Source organism: Sphaeramia orbicularis, chromosome 19 (assembly GCF_902148855.1).
Source record: "Sphaeramia orbicularis chromosome 19, fSphaOr1.1, whole genome shotgun sequence".
Taxonomy (NCBI): domain Eukaryota; kingdom Metazoa; phylum Chordata; class Actinopteri; order Kurtiformes; family Apogonidae; genus Sphaeramia; species Sphaeramia orbicularis.
Window position 1 is genome coordinate 16,453,502 of NC_043975.1, and position 21,996 is coordinate 16,475,497.

Consider the following 21,996-nt stretch of genomic DNA (forward strand, 5'->3'; position numbering starts at 1 on the left):
AAGGAAACAACACTGGAAACAACAGTAAAAACAAAAAAAACCACAAAGACAATGGTGTAACCCCCCCAAAAAAACCTGTCTATTTTTAAAGCAAGTCAGTCTCACTCACTGCTCTGTTTTCTCCCCCATTCCACAGGTGCACTGCAAAAATCAAAATCTTACCAAGTGGATTTTTCTCATTTTTAGTCAAAATATCTCATCACACTTAAAATAAGACATAATCACCTAAAGAGTAACTTTTCAGTAATTGCTTTTCCATCGGACATCTGCGCAAAACTTTACTGATATTTACTAAATGTCAAAAAAACAGAAGTGCATAATGTTGGTTTTTCCATTAAATCACAAATGCAATGATTTGTTTATTTATTATCGCGAGATGACACAAGAAGTCATTCCATAAACATGGCGACGAATGTAAATATGGTGTCGATTTACAGATATATTCATTATTATTATATATTACCCCTCTATCTCGTACTAAATTAAAAATAATTGGGTTTCCTGGTGTGTCCACACATTTCTTCTTCTTCTTCACTTGTTCTAATGTTCATCAACATCCAGTTTTTTAATTCACCTGACTCTAGTTGTGAAAAAAGGTCTTTCCATTACCGTTTTGCATGATATACCATTTGCACTACGCCTGAAAAACCACCTCTTGCCAGCGCAAAAACTTTTAATCAAAAAATGAGACTTTTGGTGAAATTGTTGTTTTTCCATTAGGTACATTTTTATGTGCAAGTTATATTTGGTAAAAGAAAAAAAATAAATAAATAAAAAATGGGCGACACAGTGGCGAAGTGGTTAGCACTCATGCCTTACAGCAAGAAGGTCATGGGTTTGATTCCAACACCAGTCGACAGGGGGTGGGACCTTTCTGTGTGGAGTTTGCATGTTCTCCCCGTGTCTGCGTGGGTTCTCTCCAGGTACTCTGGCTTCTTCCCACCATCCAAAGACATGCACTGATAGGTTAATTGGTTAATCTAAATTGCCCATAGGTGTGAATGTGAGAGTGATTGTTTGTCTCTATATGTTCAGCCCTGTGATGAACTGGTGACATGTCCAGGGTGTACCCCGCCTTCGCCCGTAAGTAGCTGGAAAAGGCTCCAAGCAACCCCCGTGACCCTGGTGAGGATAAAGTGGGTTCAGAAAATGAATGAATGAATGAATTAATAAATTATGAAAATACTCACTTTTGTAAACTTTTCAAACAAAAAAGATGTGAATAACCTGAAAAAACTGAAATTTCTTAAGAAAAATAAGGGCAGTTTTAACAATATTATCATTTCTACATGTGCATTATGGATCAAATCTACAAAGACACTAAACACTGAGGAACAGGCAGGAAATAGTTAAAATTGTGCTTAATTTTCTTTAGACATTTCAGGTTGTTCATATTTGTTCAGGTTATTCACATTTTATTGTTACAGGATAGTTTGTAAATGTAAATATTTTCATAATTTAATGTTATTTTTTGCACTAAAACTAAGAAAAAATTTGAAGTTGTCAATTCAAAATTTTTTTTGCTTAATTCAAGATGTTTTGCTAAATTTAAGATTTTTTTTTTTTTTTTTCTGCTTAATTCACAGGTGTCAAACATGTGGCCCGGGGGCCAAATCTGGCCCGCCAAAGGGTCCAGTCTGGCCCACGGGATGAATTTGTGAAAAACTGGAAAAATTACACTGAAGATATTAACAATCAATGGTGTCAAAATCATTTTAATTCAGGTTTCACATACAGACACATACAGTCCAATTAGATGTCTAGTGGGTCAGAACCAGTAAAATATTATCATAATAACCTATAAATATGACAACCCCAAATTTTCTTTGTTTTTTTGGTGTAAAAAAAAAAAAAAGTAAAATTACATGAAAATGTTTACATTACCAAACTATACATTTGCAAAAAATGTGAATTACCTGAACAAATATGAACAAACGCAAATGTCTTAAGAAAAGTAAATGCAATTTGACCAATATTCTGCCTGTTACTAAATGTTTTGTGCGATTGTGTGTAAACATGTGTAAATGATAAACTGATAAACCGAGGCAGAATGTTATTAAAATTGCACTTGTTTTTCTTAAGACAATTCAAGTTGTTCAGGTTATTCAGATTTTTAAGGAAACGTTGTAGATGTAAACCTGATCAGAATGTAATTTTACTTTTTTCACTGTTAGTATTTTACTGGTTCGGCCCATTTGACATCAAATTGGGCTGAATGTGGCCCTCGAATTAAGATGAGTTTGACACCCCTGTTTTTTTTTTACTTAAGTGTAGATTTTTTTTTTCTTAATTCAACATTTTTTCCTTAATTCAAGCAACTTTTTTTTTTTTTTTTGCGTAATTCAATTCAAGACTGTGGAATTTTTGACTTTGCAAATTCATCCCAGGGGCCGGATTGGAACCTTTAGCGGGCCACATTTGGCCCCCGGGCCATTTGTTTGAGACCCCTGGGTTAAAGGGTTAAAGAGTATATCCTGTGAAGGCTTACAGATAACACTTCGAGCATGAAAGACAAGAGCTGACGGTGACCGAAGAATGCCGGAAACCTGGACAAAGCTGCCGTAGGTTTATTGAAGAAGTTTTTGGTTTTGGCCAGACTTTACAAATGCTGGCAGAGCAGCCTGTGAAGAACGGTGAGCTGCCTTTGGCCCACATATGGCTGCCAGATTAGCCTATTTTAACAGCGGAGAACCATGTTGAATCAGCCACATTTGGGTTAGTTTTGGGTCATGGGTTCGGCTCAGTTTGGCAGGTTCAGCTCTGTCATTCATCATGAGTCTAAATCACCAAATAGACTCGTATTCCACATCAAAGACGGGAAAGAAATCAGTTTTGGTGGCTTTATGTCTCGACGTGTGATCAGTGGGTGTTTGTTTGGTTTTATATATATATGACAAAAAGTGTTCAGGGCCCAAAGGTAACACTGTGCTGCCATGACCTACCAGCCTGGCTTTGAACACTACTGAACATATTAGACTGTAATACTCCAACAACTGACTTCCATTAAACTTCCCTTTAGAAATAGTGAGCCAATGTGATTTTTTTTTTTTTTTTTTTTTTTTTTTTAAATCATTCTGGTCTCATTTGCTTTATTTGGACCCTGTGTTGGTTTTCCCCAAAATTATTCTCCAGTTGGTCAGAATTAAAGCTTGGATGTCTGCTGTGTCACTGACAGGATTCTCACATAAATGTTTCCTGATGTTGACCAGGACGTAATTGTTCAGTATTTGGAGTTAACTTTTATCAAACACAACCGCATTTGTTTAAATATAAGCTTTGTTAATGGCGCTGTGTCATTTAGAATTAGGTCAGTATTTGTTGTTGTTGGACGACTGATGTTTGTTACTGTTGTTTGCTCTTTTATCTACTCCTGTAAACCAAGTGTCCCGGAAACATGTCACAGGAAACGTGATTTCATGAATTACGTAAATATACATGTCACTTTTAATTGGTGTGATATCTGTACGTATTATAAGTTTTCTGCCTGTTCACACTGCGTCAAATACTATGTGATTAGCGCAGGGGTGTCAAACTCATTTTAGTTCAGGGGCCACATTCAGCCTAATATGATCTAAAGTGGGCCGGACCAGTAAAATAATATAATTTTCATTTCATTTATTTATTTGTATCAGACAAGTAAATAATTACAGTCCATAGAGTATAATAAACATTTAAAAAAAAAAAAAAATAAAATAATAATATAAACAATAGGATAAGAACTTTTGAGTGTAAAAAGTAAATTTTGTAATGAAAATGTTTATATCCACAAATTGTACTTGAACACAACATGAACAAATACGAACAAGCTGAAAATTCTTTAGTAAAATAAGTACAATGTTAACAATATTACGCCTTAGTTTATCATTTATACATATGAATGACAACTTACAGATCACAGTGGATCTACAAATACACAAAACATTAAATAACAGGGAGAATATTATTAAAATTCCACATACCTCTCTTAAGAGATTTCGGGTTTTTCACTTTTTTTTTTTTTTTTTTTTTTTTAAATGTCCACTGTGCCAAACCAGTTCGACTCGGCTTGGCTCGTCTCCCGTTGTTGTGCACCTCATTTCCTTTCCCCTACCTTCAGAAATTTATATTTGGGTACGACGTTTGTTGCCCACACCGGAACCAGAACTGGGTCCGGCGTTCACTCTGCCACTACATTCACAAGCGTCGCTAAGTAGCGTATCAAATACGTGACATTCCTGTAAATGAATCACATGCTGTGGACAAATGTTTGAGCAGATTGGAGGGATTCCACTCTTTAGAAGACATGGAAGCTTTGACAGTGTTCCAGTGGCCCTGGTGTTCTCTTTTTAGACCGTTTCTGCCTCAACGCCATGTTGGCTACGTTCTGACCAAAACAATGCACATGAACACATCTAAAACAAAAGATATGATTATCGATTTTAGGAAAAAACAGGACATGCACAGAGTCACTTTAATTAAAGGTCAGACTATAGAGCAAGTGCAATCATACAAATACCTTGGGACGATAATTGATGAAAAACTGAGTTTTAATGAAAACTGTAGATCTGTGTGTAAAAAGGGTCATCAGCGCCTCCACTGCCTTAGGAAACTGGCACACTTCCACATTGACCGAACCATTTTAACTTTGTTTTATCGTTCTTTTATTGAGTCTGTTTTATCTTTTTGCCTGGTGGCGTGGTTCAGTCAGACCTCAGTTGCAGAGAGAAACTCACTAAATCAAATAGTGAGATGGTCCAGTCGCCTGATTGGTGAGTCCCAGTCTTGTCCCGCCTCCCTGTACATTAAACAGGTACAGAGGGTGGCTTCATCAGTGCTTAATAATGACTCCCATCCTTTACGAGGTGAATTTCAACTCCTTTCCTCTGGACGGAGGTTCTTAGTCCCAAGGTGCAGGACACAGCGTTATAAAAATAGCTTTGTTCCTGTCGCCGTCACTGAGCTCAATAAGAAATAGTGACATTGCACTTTACTAACTTATTTAGTTATTTTTTCCATTTCTTTGCTCTATTTATTATTACTGTGACTTCAAATTTTTAAATTTTTAAATTTTATGTTCTTATCCTGGTTTTTATCCCAGATTGTTTTTATTTTATCTTTTGTGGTTTTTATTGTGTTTTATTGCATCTTGTTTTTATTTATTTGATCTTATTTATTTTATTCTTTTACCTATCCATGCTGCTATACAGAGGAATGGTGGAACACTGAGCACTTTTGGTCCTGTCTGTAAGCGTGATCAAGTGCCTGTCTTGCATGTTCAATGTATGTGTTGTTGTAATGCCAAGGCAATCACCTAGACTGCAAAACAAATCTACCTACGGGTATAAATAACCTTGACCTTGATGCAGCGTACGCGTGACGTCATCACGCATGCGCAACTAAGGCAGAATCGATAAGCATAATCGTTAAGCAGGCAGACAAACAATTCCAAGGAATCAAGTTACTGTGATCCAGTTCTTAAAAAGAACCGGTTCTCGATTCCCATCCCTAATGACTGTGGGCCGTCTGTTCTTTGGCCACACCTCTTAAGGGTGTGGCTTGACATTTTAGAAGAACGGCCTCAGTAGGTGTGTAGTCTCTTCCTCTGCCTGATCAGCCTGCTGACTGCATGGCCAACACAATGGTTTTGTTTGGTTTGTTCCATGGTTTTGTTTGGTTCACACACACTGACCTCACTCACCCAAACATGCATCACAGATATCTACCATCTACATGCTGCATTTTAAATTGCATTTAGTTAAATAAAGTAATTTTCTTTGTTTAGGGAAATAGGTGTATCGTCTTTTGTGGCATTCATTGAGCCAAGTTCGTCATCTCCACCTTCTCACCCATCCATCATCCATCCATTGAGGACCTAACTGCTTTTAGCTTGTACTGAGTTATTGACTGCTGTTTTGAGTAGAAATTGGGGATTTTGCCCAGTTTGATCAATGGTGGGCTGGGATTACATCCAGAATCTGGTCAGCTGAAAGTCACGGTCCAGACAATGTTTTGTAAGTCACTTAGGAGCCGATCAGATCTGGACTCCTATCTACAGTATTCCTAAAATATCAAAGAGTAGATCTGTGGTTCAAAGCAAATCTGATTTACAGATTATTCACCCATGTACCATGACCAAGTAATACGTTCTGTACCGCTTCTCTGGAAAATGTTAACTTGTTATCGACTTTTGCCAAGGTGTGCTTTTGCATTACATTACATTTAGGCAATTAGGTAACTGGCAACTTTCAAATACATTTTTCTCTGCATTTTTCCTATGCAATTTATCCCCATTTATTATATTATTGTCCTCCTGCGTTTTGCATTATTCAGTGAAAAGCTGGTATTTTCCCATTTTTAACCCATAAAGACCCAAACATCCACCAGTGACCAAAATCATTCACTGATCTAAAATGTTTAATACCTGTTGATGCACTAATCCAAGCAATGTGAGAAAATAATTGGTGTAATGACGTTCAGAGGCTCCGTAGTGAATGTGGAAACACCGTCATCTTCTACAACGTTGATTCACCAGTAAAACCCATGGAGTTGGATCAATGACAGCGGATGGAGACACTTGGTTTTTGTTCAGTTAATGATAGATTTTACTGCAAATGTCACTTTTTCTTCAATTTTCTCTGTTTTTGACATAATAACCCTGAACTTTAATCTGAGCTTTTATGGACTGTCTGTATGATCAGTCAATTAAATGTAGGAAAATACCTAATTTTTACTTAAAAATGCAAAATACTGAGTATAATATTAGAATAATTGGTGATAAATCTCCTCAGAAACATTAAAAATAGAGAAAAAATCATATGGGAACTGCCACAAAAGTAGCACTGGGTCTTTAATTTACTGAACAGGCAGATGTTCATAAAATTTTAGAGTAAATTCAGAGGTTGTTGAATCAATGTTCCAGAAGATGATGGGTTCCACGTTAAATGAAGAGCCTCTGAACATCCAGAAAGACACATCTGATGCTGCCAAAAGCTGAGAAACTGTATTTTACCAGAATTATTTCAATGTACTGGTAGGATTAGTGGTTGAAAAGTTATTACCCTACCCCCTGAAGGGGAGGCAAGGGGTATTGTTTTTGGTTTGGTTTGTTTCTTTGTTTTTTACTTTGTTAACACTCTAGCAGCAAAACTGTTGGTTGAATTCATACTAAATTGGGTTTATAGATTTCCAGTGACCCAGAACAGATGTCATTACATTTTGGGAAAAGTAGGTTAAAGTTCAAATTTTTTTAATGAATTTTTAAATCTTTTTTTTTACCCATTTATTTATAATGGGCAAAATTTCACAAATATAAAAACATTCATTTTGTTTCCATTTACTTCAAACTTGGCACATATATAGAGGCAGTTGACATGCTGACATCAGCACACGCATAGACATGATGACATCAGCTCGATCCATGCTGAAATAAGATACAATACGTGTGAGGGGCGGGGTTTATTGTGCCTGGCACCACTTGTTAAACATTGCAGTAGATGCTGTTGGTCACCAGCTGGTTAATAAAGGGTTAAATATCAGTACTGTGCTGATAGTTAGTAGACAGACCTTGTGCTGTAAGCAAAATGGGGGAGAAACAGAACAGAACAACAATTTCATTGCTGTTGCAGATGTGACCAATATTATAGGAACAAAAAAAATAGACCGCTTATATATAATATTCATACTTTTCACACAGTTTAAATCACGTTTTATTTTTATTTTAAAGGTGGGGTCCGAGATCTTAGAAAAACGGTTTGAGCAAGCTACATTTTGAAAATTCTCAGTTCAAAATTCCAAACCCCTTTCTTCAGACATCTCCCCGAAGCCACGCCTCCAGAGTACTGGCACACGCAATGCTTGTTCCCGAGGGTTTCATGAGCACTACACAGCAACAATTCACCAGCTGAGGCTCTGCTCCATCCCCGGCTCCATCCCCGGCTCCGTCCCCGTACGGCCCCAACTCGGGTTCCAACGCCGGCTACAGCCCTGACCCCGGCTGAGGCTCTGTCCCCAGCTACAGCCTCAGCCCAGGCTCCAACCACAGCTGAGGCTCTGGCTCATGGATCCATACATACCTCATTCAGTCTCCTCCACCCCCTAACCCCCCGCTCTTACAGAACAGCCCCAGTTCATATCTATATGACTAAAGGTGGCCTTACACTGTGCGATTTTAGAGATGATTTCTCACTCGTGCGACTATTTCTGAGATCGGGCCAGATGTGCCGCTAATCGTGTGTCGTGCTTCGTGCAGTGTACATGGGGTAAGGAGAAGCGATTAACACCTCATGACCACCTCACGACCAGCAATCGTGTGTTCGCAAGGAATACGGAGCTGTTTGAAATCCTGCTCGCTCCTCGTGAGGGTATCGCACTGTCAAAGCAGTGCCACGAGCCCATGGGCCTCAAATTCTCACACTGTGCATGCGCGAACACAGAAGCGTACAGTAGCGTACAAGCTAACAGTAGCTGGCTATTGGCCTAGTGCAGTTTAGCTTTTGCAGCTTCCCTCTAGTTCCCGCTGTAGGATTGACAGCCCATACTGTCCACGTCTGGACAAACAATTCCTGCACCAAATACGTCATCGTCTTCTTTTTTGATTCCCCGCAGATAATGGCATATATTGCCAAAGTGGCTCGTTGGTTTTTGTTTAGCACTACCATTTCGTGACTCACGCCAATACACAATCGTCTACGCACTTTTACGGATTCCTTGGTACTTTAACGTTGTATTTCTGGATACAACACTGGAATGTGTGGTGCATCCTCTGGTGTATGGTCCTACAGTGTGAGCAGTCAGGTCGCATACGAGCATCAGTCCATACAGTGTGAGAACATGAATCTTGAGCCTGACTTTATGACTGATTCGCACAGTTTGAGATGGAGCTGCGTGCAACGATCGAAATAATTGCACAGTGTATAGCCACCTTAACGTTACATTTCCTAGTGATTTATGTTAGTGACTAAACAGTTTGCCGGTGAACTTTCCATCCCTAAATAGCTTATATAGCCAAGCTCTGGCTCTGGCTTCGCTTCCTGTACAAGTGCTCCAAGCCTCTCAGAACACACGATTCATGCTCGAAGAGGGGTATGCGCAGAAGGTAGGGTGGCCAGGTGTCCCGCTTTGTGCGGAACTGCACAGCATTATGACTATTTCTTCCACGTCCCGCAAATTGAGACCATTTGGTTGGCTCTGGCTCTCCAAAGTGCAGGACAGTCGACTTTCTCTAAAAATGACTTTCATTTTATAGCGGAGACAGCGCTATCACCATTGGCTGTGTCTGCTGTCAATCAACCAACATACCTGTGGGGTCAGGAGTCCATCAACCTGTCACCGGCGTCCTCCTGAGCTCCGCCCACTGGCACACAGAAAACAAAGGCCTCAGACACCTGCATGCAAATATTGTCGGAAACCATGGAAACTCCGCGCAAAAAAAAGAAGATGCAGCTACAGAAAAGAATGGGAAAATGTTTATATATGGGTGAAAGTGGTGGGGGATGATTCACAGAGGGCATTCTGCGAACTTTGTCAAACTTATTTCTCTATTGCGCATGGAGGCAAGTACAACCTGAAGCAACACACTGTATGTATATGATGTTTGGTCAGATTTGATCCATATTCCCTTTTACTTATTTTTAAGTTTGGAGTTTGGACTGAGAGACTTGAGGTGACAAAATATGCTTTTTGTTTTGTTTTTCCAAGCAAAAAAAGTTGTTGAAACCTGTGCAAAAAAAAGCAAAAAATAAATGCCCAGTGCAAAAATATGCATACTGTGTGCAATCAAATTAAATTGTTGTTATTCATATTTATTAGCTCGACAATACGATGCACATTGTTTAAAAATCTAGACTTTGTTCCAGCATTATAGTTACGTGTCCCACATTGTCCCACACAAACACACCCCTTGTCCCACAAGTGGCACCTGGTCACCCTAGCAGAGTGAGGAAGGGGGGAGGGGTGAATAACAGTTGAGTTTGATAGATATATCACTGTTCAGTCATTTTGGTTGGGTGCTCAAAACGATTGGATGGTGTTTTTTCAGTCCTGTCCGTTCCACAGGTGACTAATTTTTTTTAATTTTTGTGTTAGAGCATTTAATTAATTAGTTGTAATCAGGGTGTGAAGGGGATTTTAAGCAATATAGTAAAAAAAACGCTCCAGGAAAACATCTCAGACCCCACCTTTAACTGGAAATTAGAGCTTCAACAATTCCAAGAACTAGTATAAGAAAAGCAAGTTGCAGTCTTTGCTTATTCACTTTACTTTGACGTATGAACAAGAGACGCTGCAAATCACCACAGTTGACAGTCTGGGCTCAGAGAAGTTTAACATTTTACCTGAAAAATGACAAACAATTAGACAATATTTTAAAAAGTTGACATCTTTTTTGTCCATTAATGAATCATTGCAGCTCTAACTCGTAACTACAGCTATCAGAAAGATGTAGAACAGTAAAAGGTTCAATGTTTGACTCAGAAATTGTGCTTAAGTTCAGTACGTATTTGGGTAACACTTTATAATAAGTACACACTATGAAGCATTAGTTAAGCATTAACAAATACTGTATTCATCATTTATAAAGCATATTTCTGACATGTATACTCATTAATATATGGTTTATAAGCACAGCTATGATGGTTTTACTCATCATTCATAAGCTCATCTACAATGTGCTTTGTGATTGTATTTTCATACTTTATAAATTATGGATTCAGCATTTAAAAATTTCGTATTGCATCACTTACAAACCAGTTATAACATGCATTTATGCTTGCATATACACTATTCAGACATGTACTAGTTAGTGGGTATGTGAATATGTTAGTGGGTATTTCATACTAAATCACACATTTATTTTCCAATAGCTGTCCCATAAACAGTTATTAATACAGGAATTCATTATTTCAGGTAGTTATAAAGCACTTACTACTCATTAATTAAGTCTATGGTTTGAGCTCATCTAAAGTGTGCACTATCTATGCCACATAAAGTATTCACAAATGAGATTTAAAGTTGGCAAGGGCTAAAGACTCACAAAAGTTTCAGTTATTCTAACAAAGGAAAGATAAAGCACATGGGATTATCAAACAAACTTCATGATTGAACGATGAATGATTACGCATGATGAGTAAAACATTTATAACTGTGCTTATAAACCATATACTAATGAGTATTCATTTCAGAAATATCCTTTAACCCTTTCATGCATATTGGTCACTCCAGTGGACAGTTATTCTACAGCTGTTCTCTTGTTTATTCCTGGGTTTTGTTGTTTTAGTTCCATATCAGCCAACATAGCACCATCCCATAATACACAGACATTCATACCGTTACTGTCACTTTATATTCTTGATAAACCTGATCTGCAGTGACATGTTTGAGTGGAAATCAATTGCTAATTGTTTTTAGACTGTAATTAACAGTTTTCTTTTTTTTTTTTTTTTTTTTTTTTTAATATTATCTCCATGAAGTAAGAACTAGTATTAGAATATGTTAAAATGTGAGAAAACATCAGATGAGCTGCATAAAAATGTTTTTATTTCATTGTTTTCACACAGTTTATCACTTTCTGATATTGCAATTTAGATTTGTGTTTCTTTGATTCAAAAATTAAACAAATAGTGTCCAGCTTAATGGTCATTTATGTGACTCCAAAAAAAAAAAAAAAAAAAAAAAGGTTCATTAAAAGACATTCAATCGCATTGTTATTTTCATGCCTAAAGAGGAATAAAAACACCCAGATAAAAAATCTTGACTAAGGTTCTCATAATTCATGCATGAAAGGGTTAAAATAATGAATACAGTATTTGTTAATGCTTAACTAATGCTTCATAGTGTGTACTTATTATAAAGTGTTACCTGTATTTGCACATTCTTCTTAATACTAAAACTATAACGCATCAAAATATGATAAAGAGCCTTCCAAAACTCTATACTCGACAATATCTTAACCCACTGAAAACTCTCTGTTTTATGAAACGTATGGGGGTTTCATTGTTCTATAAGCATGTAAGTGCTTCTCCAAACAGAGCTTATTAAAGAAAACACAAATGTATGTTTGTGGTGCCGTATGGTGCAGGCCACAGGAGGAGATGTACTGGACTGGACTATAGAGCGTATACACGATGCAGCCAACACTTTGGCTCATCTGGGATCTGAGTAAGAGGCTCATTTTTCACATCGACACCTTGTGGGGGCTCTGTAAGCTACTGAATCCACAGAGTCGATGTGTTTAATATTTGTCCAGGAGGTAAGAAGGTCTGCTCTTTGTAAATGGTGTAAATTGATAAGTTGGCAGCGGCCGAGGATAGTGGCGGCTGATGGAGAGACGCATCCGTGAGGTTGAAAGTGGGCTTAGAGCTCTGTAAACAAACAGACACGCGCTCTGCCGTCTGCCCGAGCCGAGATGGACCTCTGAAAAGAAACAATGCAAAATCTGGAACTGGTGTTGTATTCTGCAAACACTAACATGGCTTCACTCCAGCTCCCGGCACCGCACAGGACTTTAGAAATGCAAACATTCAAATGACTGTTTGCTGTGTCTTTCATGCAAGTTCAAACTCAATTAATGTTCTCAAACTGTTACGGCTCAATAAGACTGTAGTCGGAGTGGAGTGGAGCGGCCCCGGCTGCACAGATCCGGCATGTTCTCTCATTGTGTGTCCTTGTCTTCCAAAGGGGACTCGAGGTGACCTGAGAAAACATGTGCTACACAGGGGAGTGAAGCCCGGGCCATGAATACACTGAAATGCACCGAGGTGTGTGTTAACGGCCAAGAAGACCAGCGCTGTCCTGGACCCCTGTGCGGGGTTAACCGGGGTCATGGTGACCCCGTAGAGCCGACGGAGACGAGGAATCGCCCACTGAAGAAGCAGCCGCCGTCACCAGAGGCGGAGAAAGGTAAGTTCAGCTCACATTTATTTTCTTTTATCCTAAATGAAAGCAGGAGATCGCTCTTCAAACAATCCACTGCACGTTTTCACACCAGCTTCTACACATTAGTGACTTTTTTGCGTGTGTTTTAACCCATAAAGACCCAGTGCTACTTTAGTGGAGGTTTTTTACTCTATATTTAACTTTTCATAAGTGATTTAGCACCATTTATTATAATATTAGCCTATGTGTTTTGTGTTTTTTTTCAGTGTAAATCATATACTTTCCTATATTGAATTTACTGATGATAGATAGATAGATAGATAGATAGATAGATAGATAGATAGATAGATAGATAGATAGATAGATAGATAGATAGATAGATAGATAGATAGATAGATAGATAGATAGATAGATAGATAGATAGATAGATAGATAGATAGATAGATAGATAGATAGATAGATAGAAGCAGCAGAGAAAATTGCAAAAAAAACCCAAAAAAAAACTACAAAATTTGGGAAAAAATGGAGAGAAATGCACAAACATAAGCAGCAAAATCTATGAAAAATGAACAAAAATAAGTACAAATAAGTACCATAATGAACAAAAAGAGCACCGTAATTAACAAAATGAATAAAAATAACAAATATACACAACAAAATGAGTAAAAACATGAACAAAATATTCAAGAAAGTGATGAAAAGTTAAAAAAAAACAAACAAAAAACAAATAAGCAACACAGTGAAAAAGCACAAAATAATGAAGTCAGATAGATAGATTTATTTTTTTAATGTAATATTTTATAAATTTGTTTCCTTAAATATAAATTTGTTTTCACATTTGCCAATTCGTTTTATCAAATGTAAACTTATTTTCAAAATGTTGGTAGATTTTTTTCTTTTTTTTTTGCTTAATTCAAGATTTTTTTGCTTAGTTCAAGCAAAAAAATTCTGCCAATGGAACAAATGAAAATTATCTCCGTAAGATTTCTAGAAATAAGATTTTCAAGATTTATGATCCAAAATGAGTTGTTATATCTCACTGAAAAGTTACTATTTAGGTGATTGTCTTATTTTAAGTGTGATGAGATATTTTGAGATAGATAGATAGATAGATAGATAGATAGATAGATAGATAGATAGATAGATAGATAGATAGATAGATAGATAGATAGATAGATAGATAGATAGATAGATAGATAGATAGATAGATAGATAGATAGATAGATTATTTTATTTGTAAACTGAAACTGTGGTGGGCAAAGCACCGATATTTTGTTTAATAAAGTACTGATGGTGCATTTATTGAATGACAATAAAGTAAGTCTGAAGTCCATATGTGGCTCCTTAACTAAATGAGTTTGACAGCAGTCAGTGTTTCTTTTGGTAATTGGATTTCTTTTCAGACACTAAAGAAAAACTAGTGGTTAATTGATTTTTGTTTTAAATAAAAGAATTAAAATGGAATTCAAAACGAAGTCAAAACAGATAAACCAAATTTAAAAACGTGGGTTTTTTTTTGTTTTCTCTTTCTAATAATAAAAAAGAAATGGAAAAACGGGCCAAAAAACAGCCTTTTTTTTTCATTTTCTGAGCTCGGATGTTGTCATTTTTAAGGAAACAGCGCTAACACCTAGGTCACAAAGATTCTCACAAACGATGGGTTTGTATGAATCTTCCAGTTCGTACGGAATCTGGAGTTCGTAGACATTTGCGGAAGGATTATATCTACGATCTCCAGATTTTACATGAACTGGAAGATTTGTACAAACCCATCATTCGTAAGAATCTTTCTGACCTATAGGCATTAGCGCACTTTCCATGAAAATGACAACATCCGATCTCAGAAAATGAAAAAAATACTAGGCATTTTTGGTCCGTTTTTCCACTTCTGTCAGGTAGTAACTTTCTTTTTTGTTATTAGAAAAAGAAAACGAAAATCAATCAGTTTTTTAAATTTGGTTTATCTGTTTTGATACTGAAAAAGAAAAACGCCTTGAAATTCGATTTTACTTCTTCTATTTTAAAATGAGAATCAAATAACCACTAGTCTTTCTATTATTTCTGAAAAGAAAATCCAATTACCAAAAGATACACTGACCCTGGATGTTGTCATTTTTGAGGAAAGAGCACTAATGCCTAGGTCACAAAGATTCTTATGAACAATGGGTTTGAATGAATCTTCCAGTTTGTACAAAATCTGAACATCACAGACATGCTCCCTCCATGAATGTCTACAAACTCCAGATTCCATACAAACTGGAAGACTGGTACAAAGAATCTTTGTGACCTATAGGCATTAGCGCTCTTTCCTTGAAAATGACAACATCCCATCTCAGAAACTGAAAAAAAAGACAGTTTTGGTCCATTTTTCCCATGTCTGTCAGGTAATAACTTTCTTTTTTGTTATTTGAAAGAGAAAATGAAAATCAATCCATTTTTAAAATTTGGTTTATCTGTTTTGACACTGAAAAAGAAAAACGCCTTGAAATTCGATTTTAATTCTCCTATTTTAAAACAAAAATCAATTAACCACAAGTTTTTCTTTTGTTTCTGAAAATAAAATCCAATTACCAAAAGATACACTGACCCTGGATGTTGTTATTTTTGAGGAAAGAGCACTAATGCCTATAGGTCACAAAGATTCTTATGAACAAAGGTTTGAACGAATCTTCCAGTTTGTACAAAATCTGAACATCACAGACATGCTCCCTCCATGAATGTCTACGAACTCCAGATTCTGTACAAAATGGAAGATTCTTTCAAACCCATCGTTCATAAGAATCTTTGTGACCTATAGGCATTAGCACTCTTTCCTTGAAAAGAACATCCGAACTCAGAAACTGAAAAAAAAGACAGTTTTGGTCCATTTTTCCCATGTCTGTCAGATAATAACTTTCTTTTTTGTTATTAGAAAGAGAAAACGAAAATCAATCTATTTTTTAAATTTGGTTTATCTGTTTTGACACTGAAAAAGAAAAACGCCTTGAAATTCGAGTTTAATTCTCCTATTTTAAAACAAAAATCAATTAACCACTAGTTTTTCTTTTGTTTCTGAAAATAAAATCTAATTACCAATAGATACACTGACCGACATCCTTGCTTTAAAGCTTATTAAATATACTGTGAGAAAATCCTCCATCAACTTTTGCTCAAATGTTTCAGTAAAAAACACTTTAGTATATAAATGACAAATTCCCACCAAACCACTACACTGTTGTTTTCATCTGTCATTAGGCCGATAACAATCAGAGGTCCAGCAAAACATTTCTTGAGGTAGTATCTGGCTTAGTTTTGTTTAGTTTTTTTTTTTTTTTTACACTAAATAAATTGCTTGCTTGTGTAAAACCATCAACATTCATTTCAACTAAATATTCTGTGTTTGTAACAACACACATATAAAGACATAAACCATAAATAAATGCTTATCTTCTCCATTATTTGCTTCTGAATAAAAAGCAAAACACTATTAAGGATTCTAGTGGTAGCTGAAATGATTGAGGAGTTCGATAAAAAAAAAAAAAGTTAAACACAAACAAGCTTATCTTAATTTTCTACTAAATTATCTTTAGAAACACAGAGCCTTTAAATTGTTTCTAATCCTGCGTTCTCTCAGCCAACGTACATAAAGCAGGTACACAGGTAAGTATGCGAGTCACACATCACTGCCAAGAGAGTCCCTTTGGCCAAATAAAACAAGGTTGTTTGAACATTTTATTAAAGCCATCTGATCATTAATCCAGGCTGAAATATCGGCGCTTTTTTAGCTTCATAGCCCAGATCAACGTGGCTTTAAATGCCACTCGCATCACAGGGCTGAAGGTGAAAGTATCTGAGGAATCCTGTGATTTAAATCTGTATTTTTAGGCTGATGTATCCCCACGGAGTCTCGGAATAGTCGGAGCTACACAGCGTTTCCCTCTGCACTCATACAACTGTACAAAAGTTTTCCATGATGTCATGTGTGGCGCAGGAGAGAGAGTAATTGAAGAGGCAGATGAACATAAACTGGAATCTCCTTAAATTCGCCCATTCATTTTATTCCCTTATTCTTCAAACCAGCGTGCAGACGGGAGGGACGAGGGAAACAAAACAACAGAGGAGCCGAGACTGTGGCTCCTTTTTTTTTTTTTTTTTTTTTCCTTTTTTAACCGAGGCTCTGATCCAGTTCTTAATATTTTATATGAACTCATCCATTAGAGCTCACAAAGGTTAACACGTTCATTTTGCAAAAATACATGAGAAGACTCTTCCCTGAGAAAGATGGGAGGTCTTTTTTACGTTGGGGAAATTATTTATAAAGCTAAATTTTGCAAGATGTGGGTACTGTACTCCTTAAAAACAGTAGCAAAAAAACAGACTGTACAGAACTGTGCAAAAACCTGGGGCTGCCTTAGACTGGTTTTAGCAGGATTATACATATATGCAAGCACAGTCGCAGAAAAAATAATTAATTAGCCTTGATTTCTTGTGTAGGCGCAAATTCAACTGACTTAGACTTAGACACCACATTCCGTGTGTTTACATGACAACTTCTATTCCTGGTTTAATCTGAAAAAACATTAGATCCTATTTAAGATGACCATGTAAACACCTTATTCCAATCGAAAAAGAATAATTCGGAATAAATTGAAATCCGAATAAAGTCACTGGTTTAATCCCCTTTTAATTCCGATCTCAATTATTCCTCGGACATGTAAACCCTTTATTGTGTTTGGGCTTTATTCCTGCCATTCTGCACATGCTCGTTGTCTCGTCCTGTCGCGATGACGCACACATTCTGCGCTGGCGGAAGAATATGCAATGCAGTCTAGTCTTACCAAACCGTTCCAGTGGGCTATTCTGATGGGATCTACCAGCCTCTAAAACCCTGAAGGAAGAGTTCACCACTTGTTTTTTTATTCATTTGTCATGCACTGAGTTCGATATGTGGGCACAGTTTGCACTGCAGTGCACCAACTGCCTTGTTCTCGCAGCCCTTCCGTTAGCTTAGCTTAGCCTAGTTTAGCATAATTGCTTCATTCCTGTGGTCAGATGTAGCCAGGCTTTTATAGGTGATCTGTAGTATTTTATGAGTGATTTTGTGAAATTCAGTTCTCACTAATCATTCCTTTAGTCCGCTGGGGTCAATATGATCACAGATTGAGGCTCAAATCATGGCGATGTGACTTACTGCACTACTAAAATCTTGGGAAATAAAAACTAATGCAAAGCTAAAACGATAAAGCAAAGCTAGTTTAGCGCATGCATCCCTTCCAACAAAAAGATTTTCCAACTTCCGTCAACACAACAGTCCCAAGATTGTATGAGTGCAGTAAGTCGCAGATCTAAAGAAATAATTAGGGAGAATCGGATTTCACAAAAACGCTTGCAAAAGACAACAAATCACCTTTAAAAAACTGGCAATGTGTGACCATGGAAGTGCAGTGACTATGCTAAGCTAAGCTAACAGAAGAGCTGCAGTGCAAACCCGTTAGCTCACTTATCTACCTCATTAATACCTCATGTAAACCTTTATTTGGGTTTAATATTTCCATGTAAACAGAAGAGAAAATACTTTAGTTCCGAATTAATTTCTTCTGGAAAAATAAATTGGATTTAAAAAACATCATGTAACCGTACCCATTGTGGTGAAATTGGGCTTGGAGCTTGGTGCCTGGCTTGGTTCCAAGTTCTGGAAACGAAACTAGTTCTATTTACAGATCTCGAAACTGGTTTTGGGAACGGAATCAACTTCACTCTGCCGGATAATAACATGTGGTGTTATTTAAGGTGAAACAGACACATTACGGTGGTACTTTATTGTAGTGAATGAGGCGATGTCTGTCCATCACCACTAATGTTACTTCCTGTCTGGACCAGGTCTGGACACACCTCTCATCTAACCACGCCCCCATGTCATAAAAGGCCACAATGTTTTGTAACCACAGAGAAGTTTTGTAAATGCAGAAAGCGTTTTGTAAAAGCAAAAAATGGGTTTGTAGGAGCCAAATAAGATTTGTCGGTGCATTTTCACAAAGAAATATATATTTTTGGTTTACAAAACTTCACTTGCGCTTCATGAATGTTTACAAAGTTATCTGGCCTCATCTTGACACCATAGATATCCCTGATCTAGACAGAGGAAAATAATGAAAGACAGTATAAAATGTACATTCTTCTTGTGTTTTCTTTTTGAGTCTTAATAGAGAAACGGAGAATTAAATACAGTCATTAAAACTCACCAGAAAATACAATGCAAAAAAAAAAAACAAAAGCTAAAACAAGCATCTGTGTTTCTGCACCATTTCTGCTTTTCCTCTAAAAGCAGGATGTCCAGGACTATGATGCAACAGAAATAGATCCCAAAGACGCAAAAGACAAATGTTATGACTCCTCTGGACTGAGATTTACAAAATTCTGTCATGAATTCTGATAATGTGTACATTTTTACTGACTCTTACATCATCAAAACAACAGTGAATGAAATGCATTTGTTGGAATGTGGAAACCGTAGTCGTATGAAAACATAATCACTTCTCACAAGCAATGTCACAGCAAACAGGCAGATTTTGTTTTATGTAATTCTCTTTTCTTTTTTTTTCTTTTTTTTCTCTTATGAGGTCTTTCTATTCTATTCTATTCTATTCTATTCTATTCTATTCTATTCTATTCTATTCTATTCTATTCTATTCTATTCTATTCTATTCCTTTTTGTTTTGTTGCATTACATTGCGTTACATTACATAGCATGGGTCAAGTTAGCATGGTTTTCCAGTGTATACTTCTTGCTCTTGTTGTTCCTCTTGGTGTTGTTCTTGTTGTTCTTCAACTTCTTCTTGTTCTAATTGTTGTTTTTGTTCTTATTCTTCTTGTTGTTCTTCTTCTTGTTCTAATTGTTGTTTTTGTTCTTATTCTTCTTCTTGTTCTTGTTGTTCTTCTTGTTGTTCTAATTGTTGTTCTTGTTCTTCTTGTTGTTGTCCTTGTTCTTCTTGTTCTTCTTCTTGTTGTCCTTGTTCTTGTTCTTGTTCTTCTTCTTCTTCTTGTTCGAATTGTTGTTTTTGTTCTTATTCTTCTTGTTGTTCTTCTTGTTCTTCTTCTTACTCCACTACCCAATTTGGAACCTACATTTTGGAAAGACGGCACTAGAGACTACACTTCAAATCCTGACTATAATTTTTTTTTTAAAGTTTTGTCATTAAGGCACTGTGGTTAACATTAGGAAAAGATCGTTTGTTGGGGTTGGGGTGGTTTCATTCACATCCACCAGGTTGCCACTGACCTACTGAGGGGTTTGGGTTGAATATGTGTTTGAACTTCGGGAGGCAAGGGGTATTATTTTTGGTTCAGTTTGTTTGTTTGTTAACACTTTACCAGCAAAACTATTGGTTGAATTTATACCAAACTGCCAGTGGCCCAGAATAGATGTGATTACATTTTGGGAAATGTAGATCAACGTTAATTTTTTTTCCCATTTTCTTATAATGGGCAAAATTTCAAATCGCTATAAAAATGTCAATTTTAACTCAGTTTACTCAAAACATCGGAGAGATGTAGAGATTAATTTTAGACATCACTCCGCACCATATCTAAACGATAGCTTGTTTTTGAAAATTTTTTGTTAAATTTTTAAATCTTTTTTTCCCATTTACTTATAATGGGCGAAATTTCATATATCTATAAAAACATTCATTTTGTTTCAACTTACTTCAAACTTGACACATATATAATTTTTATATTTAACAAATATTGAATATGGATGAAAGAGTGGATCGATGCCAAAATAAACTACAATATGAGCGAGGGGGCGGGGTTTGTTGTGCCTGGATTTTGTTTTTACCATGAGCCAAACCCAGAAACCTTTCAAATGAAGTCTAATCTATCTATTCTGGCCTCACACTTCTTCTACAGGGTGTATAAAAAAATATATATATATATATTCATTTTGAAAAATTACCTCCAGTTCCACATTTGATAATTTTTGGAATTTTCTTTTATGGACATCGGTAGGTAGGGGATTGGTGGATATTTGTCCAAATTTACAGACCCAGGTTTTCATGCATGAGTGAGCAGGGGCAAATTGCGCAATCCAAGTTAAAACTGGTTTATGTGAAGTAGTGGTGGGATTTAAATCCAATCAAAGGTCATGGGAGGGGACAATGGGCATCCATCTTGTTTTCCACAAAATTGCCAGGTTACATCATTAACATTTTTGCCACCATGTCAAGTTCATTTCTTTGCCCATGGCAGCTGTTCCTGCCTTTCAAAGTGAATTCAACTTGTTTAGGCCTGAACATGATGTCACTGAGGACAGGCCAAGTTAGGGTTAGGCTTAGGGTTAACCCGAACCCTAATTTGGACAAATATCCACTAACCCCCTACCTTCTGACATCCGTAAAAGAAAATTCCAAAAATGATCAAATGCAGAACTTGGGGTAATTGTTCAAAATGTATTGTTTTTTTTGATACACCCTGTATAATAAACCAAACCCTGAAAACTGTTTCATAGGCTAATATTGATACATTCACTGCAACACTATAACAAAGATGTACAATTTCAACTTTTTATTCCGACTGTGTTTGTTGTTTCAAGGTTAGGGTTAAATATTTTGCGAGTGTGTTATGTCTCCAGGAATTGAGCGAAAGATAAATGTGAATGGATACGAACACAAACGGTGATTTCATATTGAGAGTTTCAGGTTTGACTGTGGTCCAGAAATAACTGTTAGAAAGCCGGTGTCTCATCACTGCAGTGTTTTCTCTCGGTCATGCAACAAATGGCTTGTTTTTCTTTCGCTAATTGGCCCACACTGTTACAGCTTTGAAACAACCTGCCTCATGTCAGGAGCAGAAAACAGCATCGTCTCAGACGTTCAGTTCAGTTTTACACTGTAGTGACTGAGGATTAGAACCAAATCCACTTGTCTCATTAAGATTCCTATTCCCTTTGGAGAGTCCACATGATGGCATCATTAACACAACTTTGCCGTCAGAGGTATTACTACTGCGCTGCTGCATACTTACACTATTGGAATGGGCACATGACCTTTTTTTTTCACATTGGTTTCATATTTCTACAACCATGCAGTGTTAGAACCCTGAAAAGCCTCCACATAGAAAGCAACACCTACATACTTTTAAATTACTACCAATTCTGAGCTTATTCTTATG

The 21,996-nt window shown here is 36.7% G+C and overlaps 1 protein-coding gene across 2 annotated transcripts in view; it reads left to right on the forward strand.

The window, feature by feature from the left end:
- LOC115410092 (myocardin-like) overlaps window positions 1-21,996 on the forward strand; it is a 466,879-nt gene that overhangs the window by 164,215 nt on the left and 280,668 nt on the right. For both annotated transcript variants that reach the window (XM_030121535.1, XM_030121534.1), the window contains exon 3: window positions 12,652-12,873. In XM_030121535.1, the coding sequence (XP_029977395.1) occupies window positions 12,708-12,873 (166 nt within the window). In that variant the 5' untranslated portion in view covers window positions 12,652-12,707. The remainder of the gene's footprint in view (window positions 1-12,651; window positions 12,874-21,996) is intronic.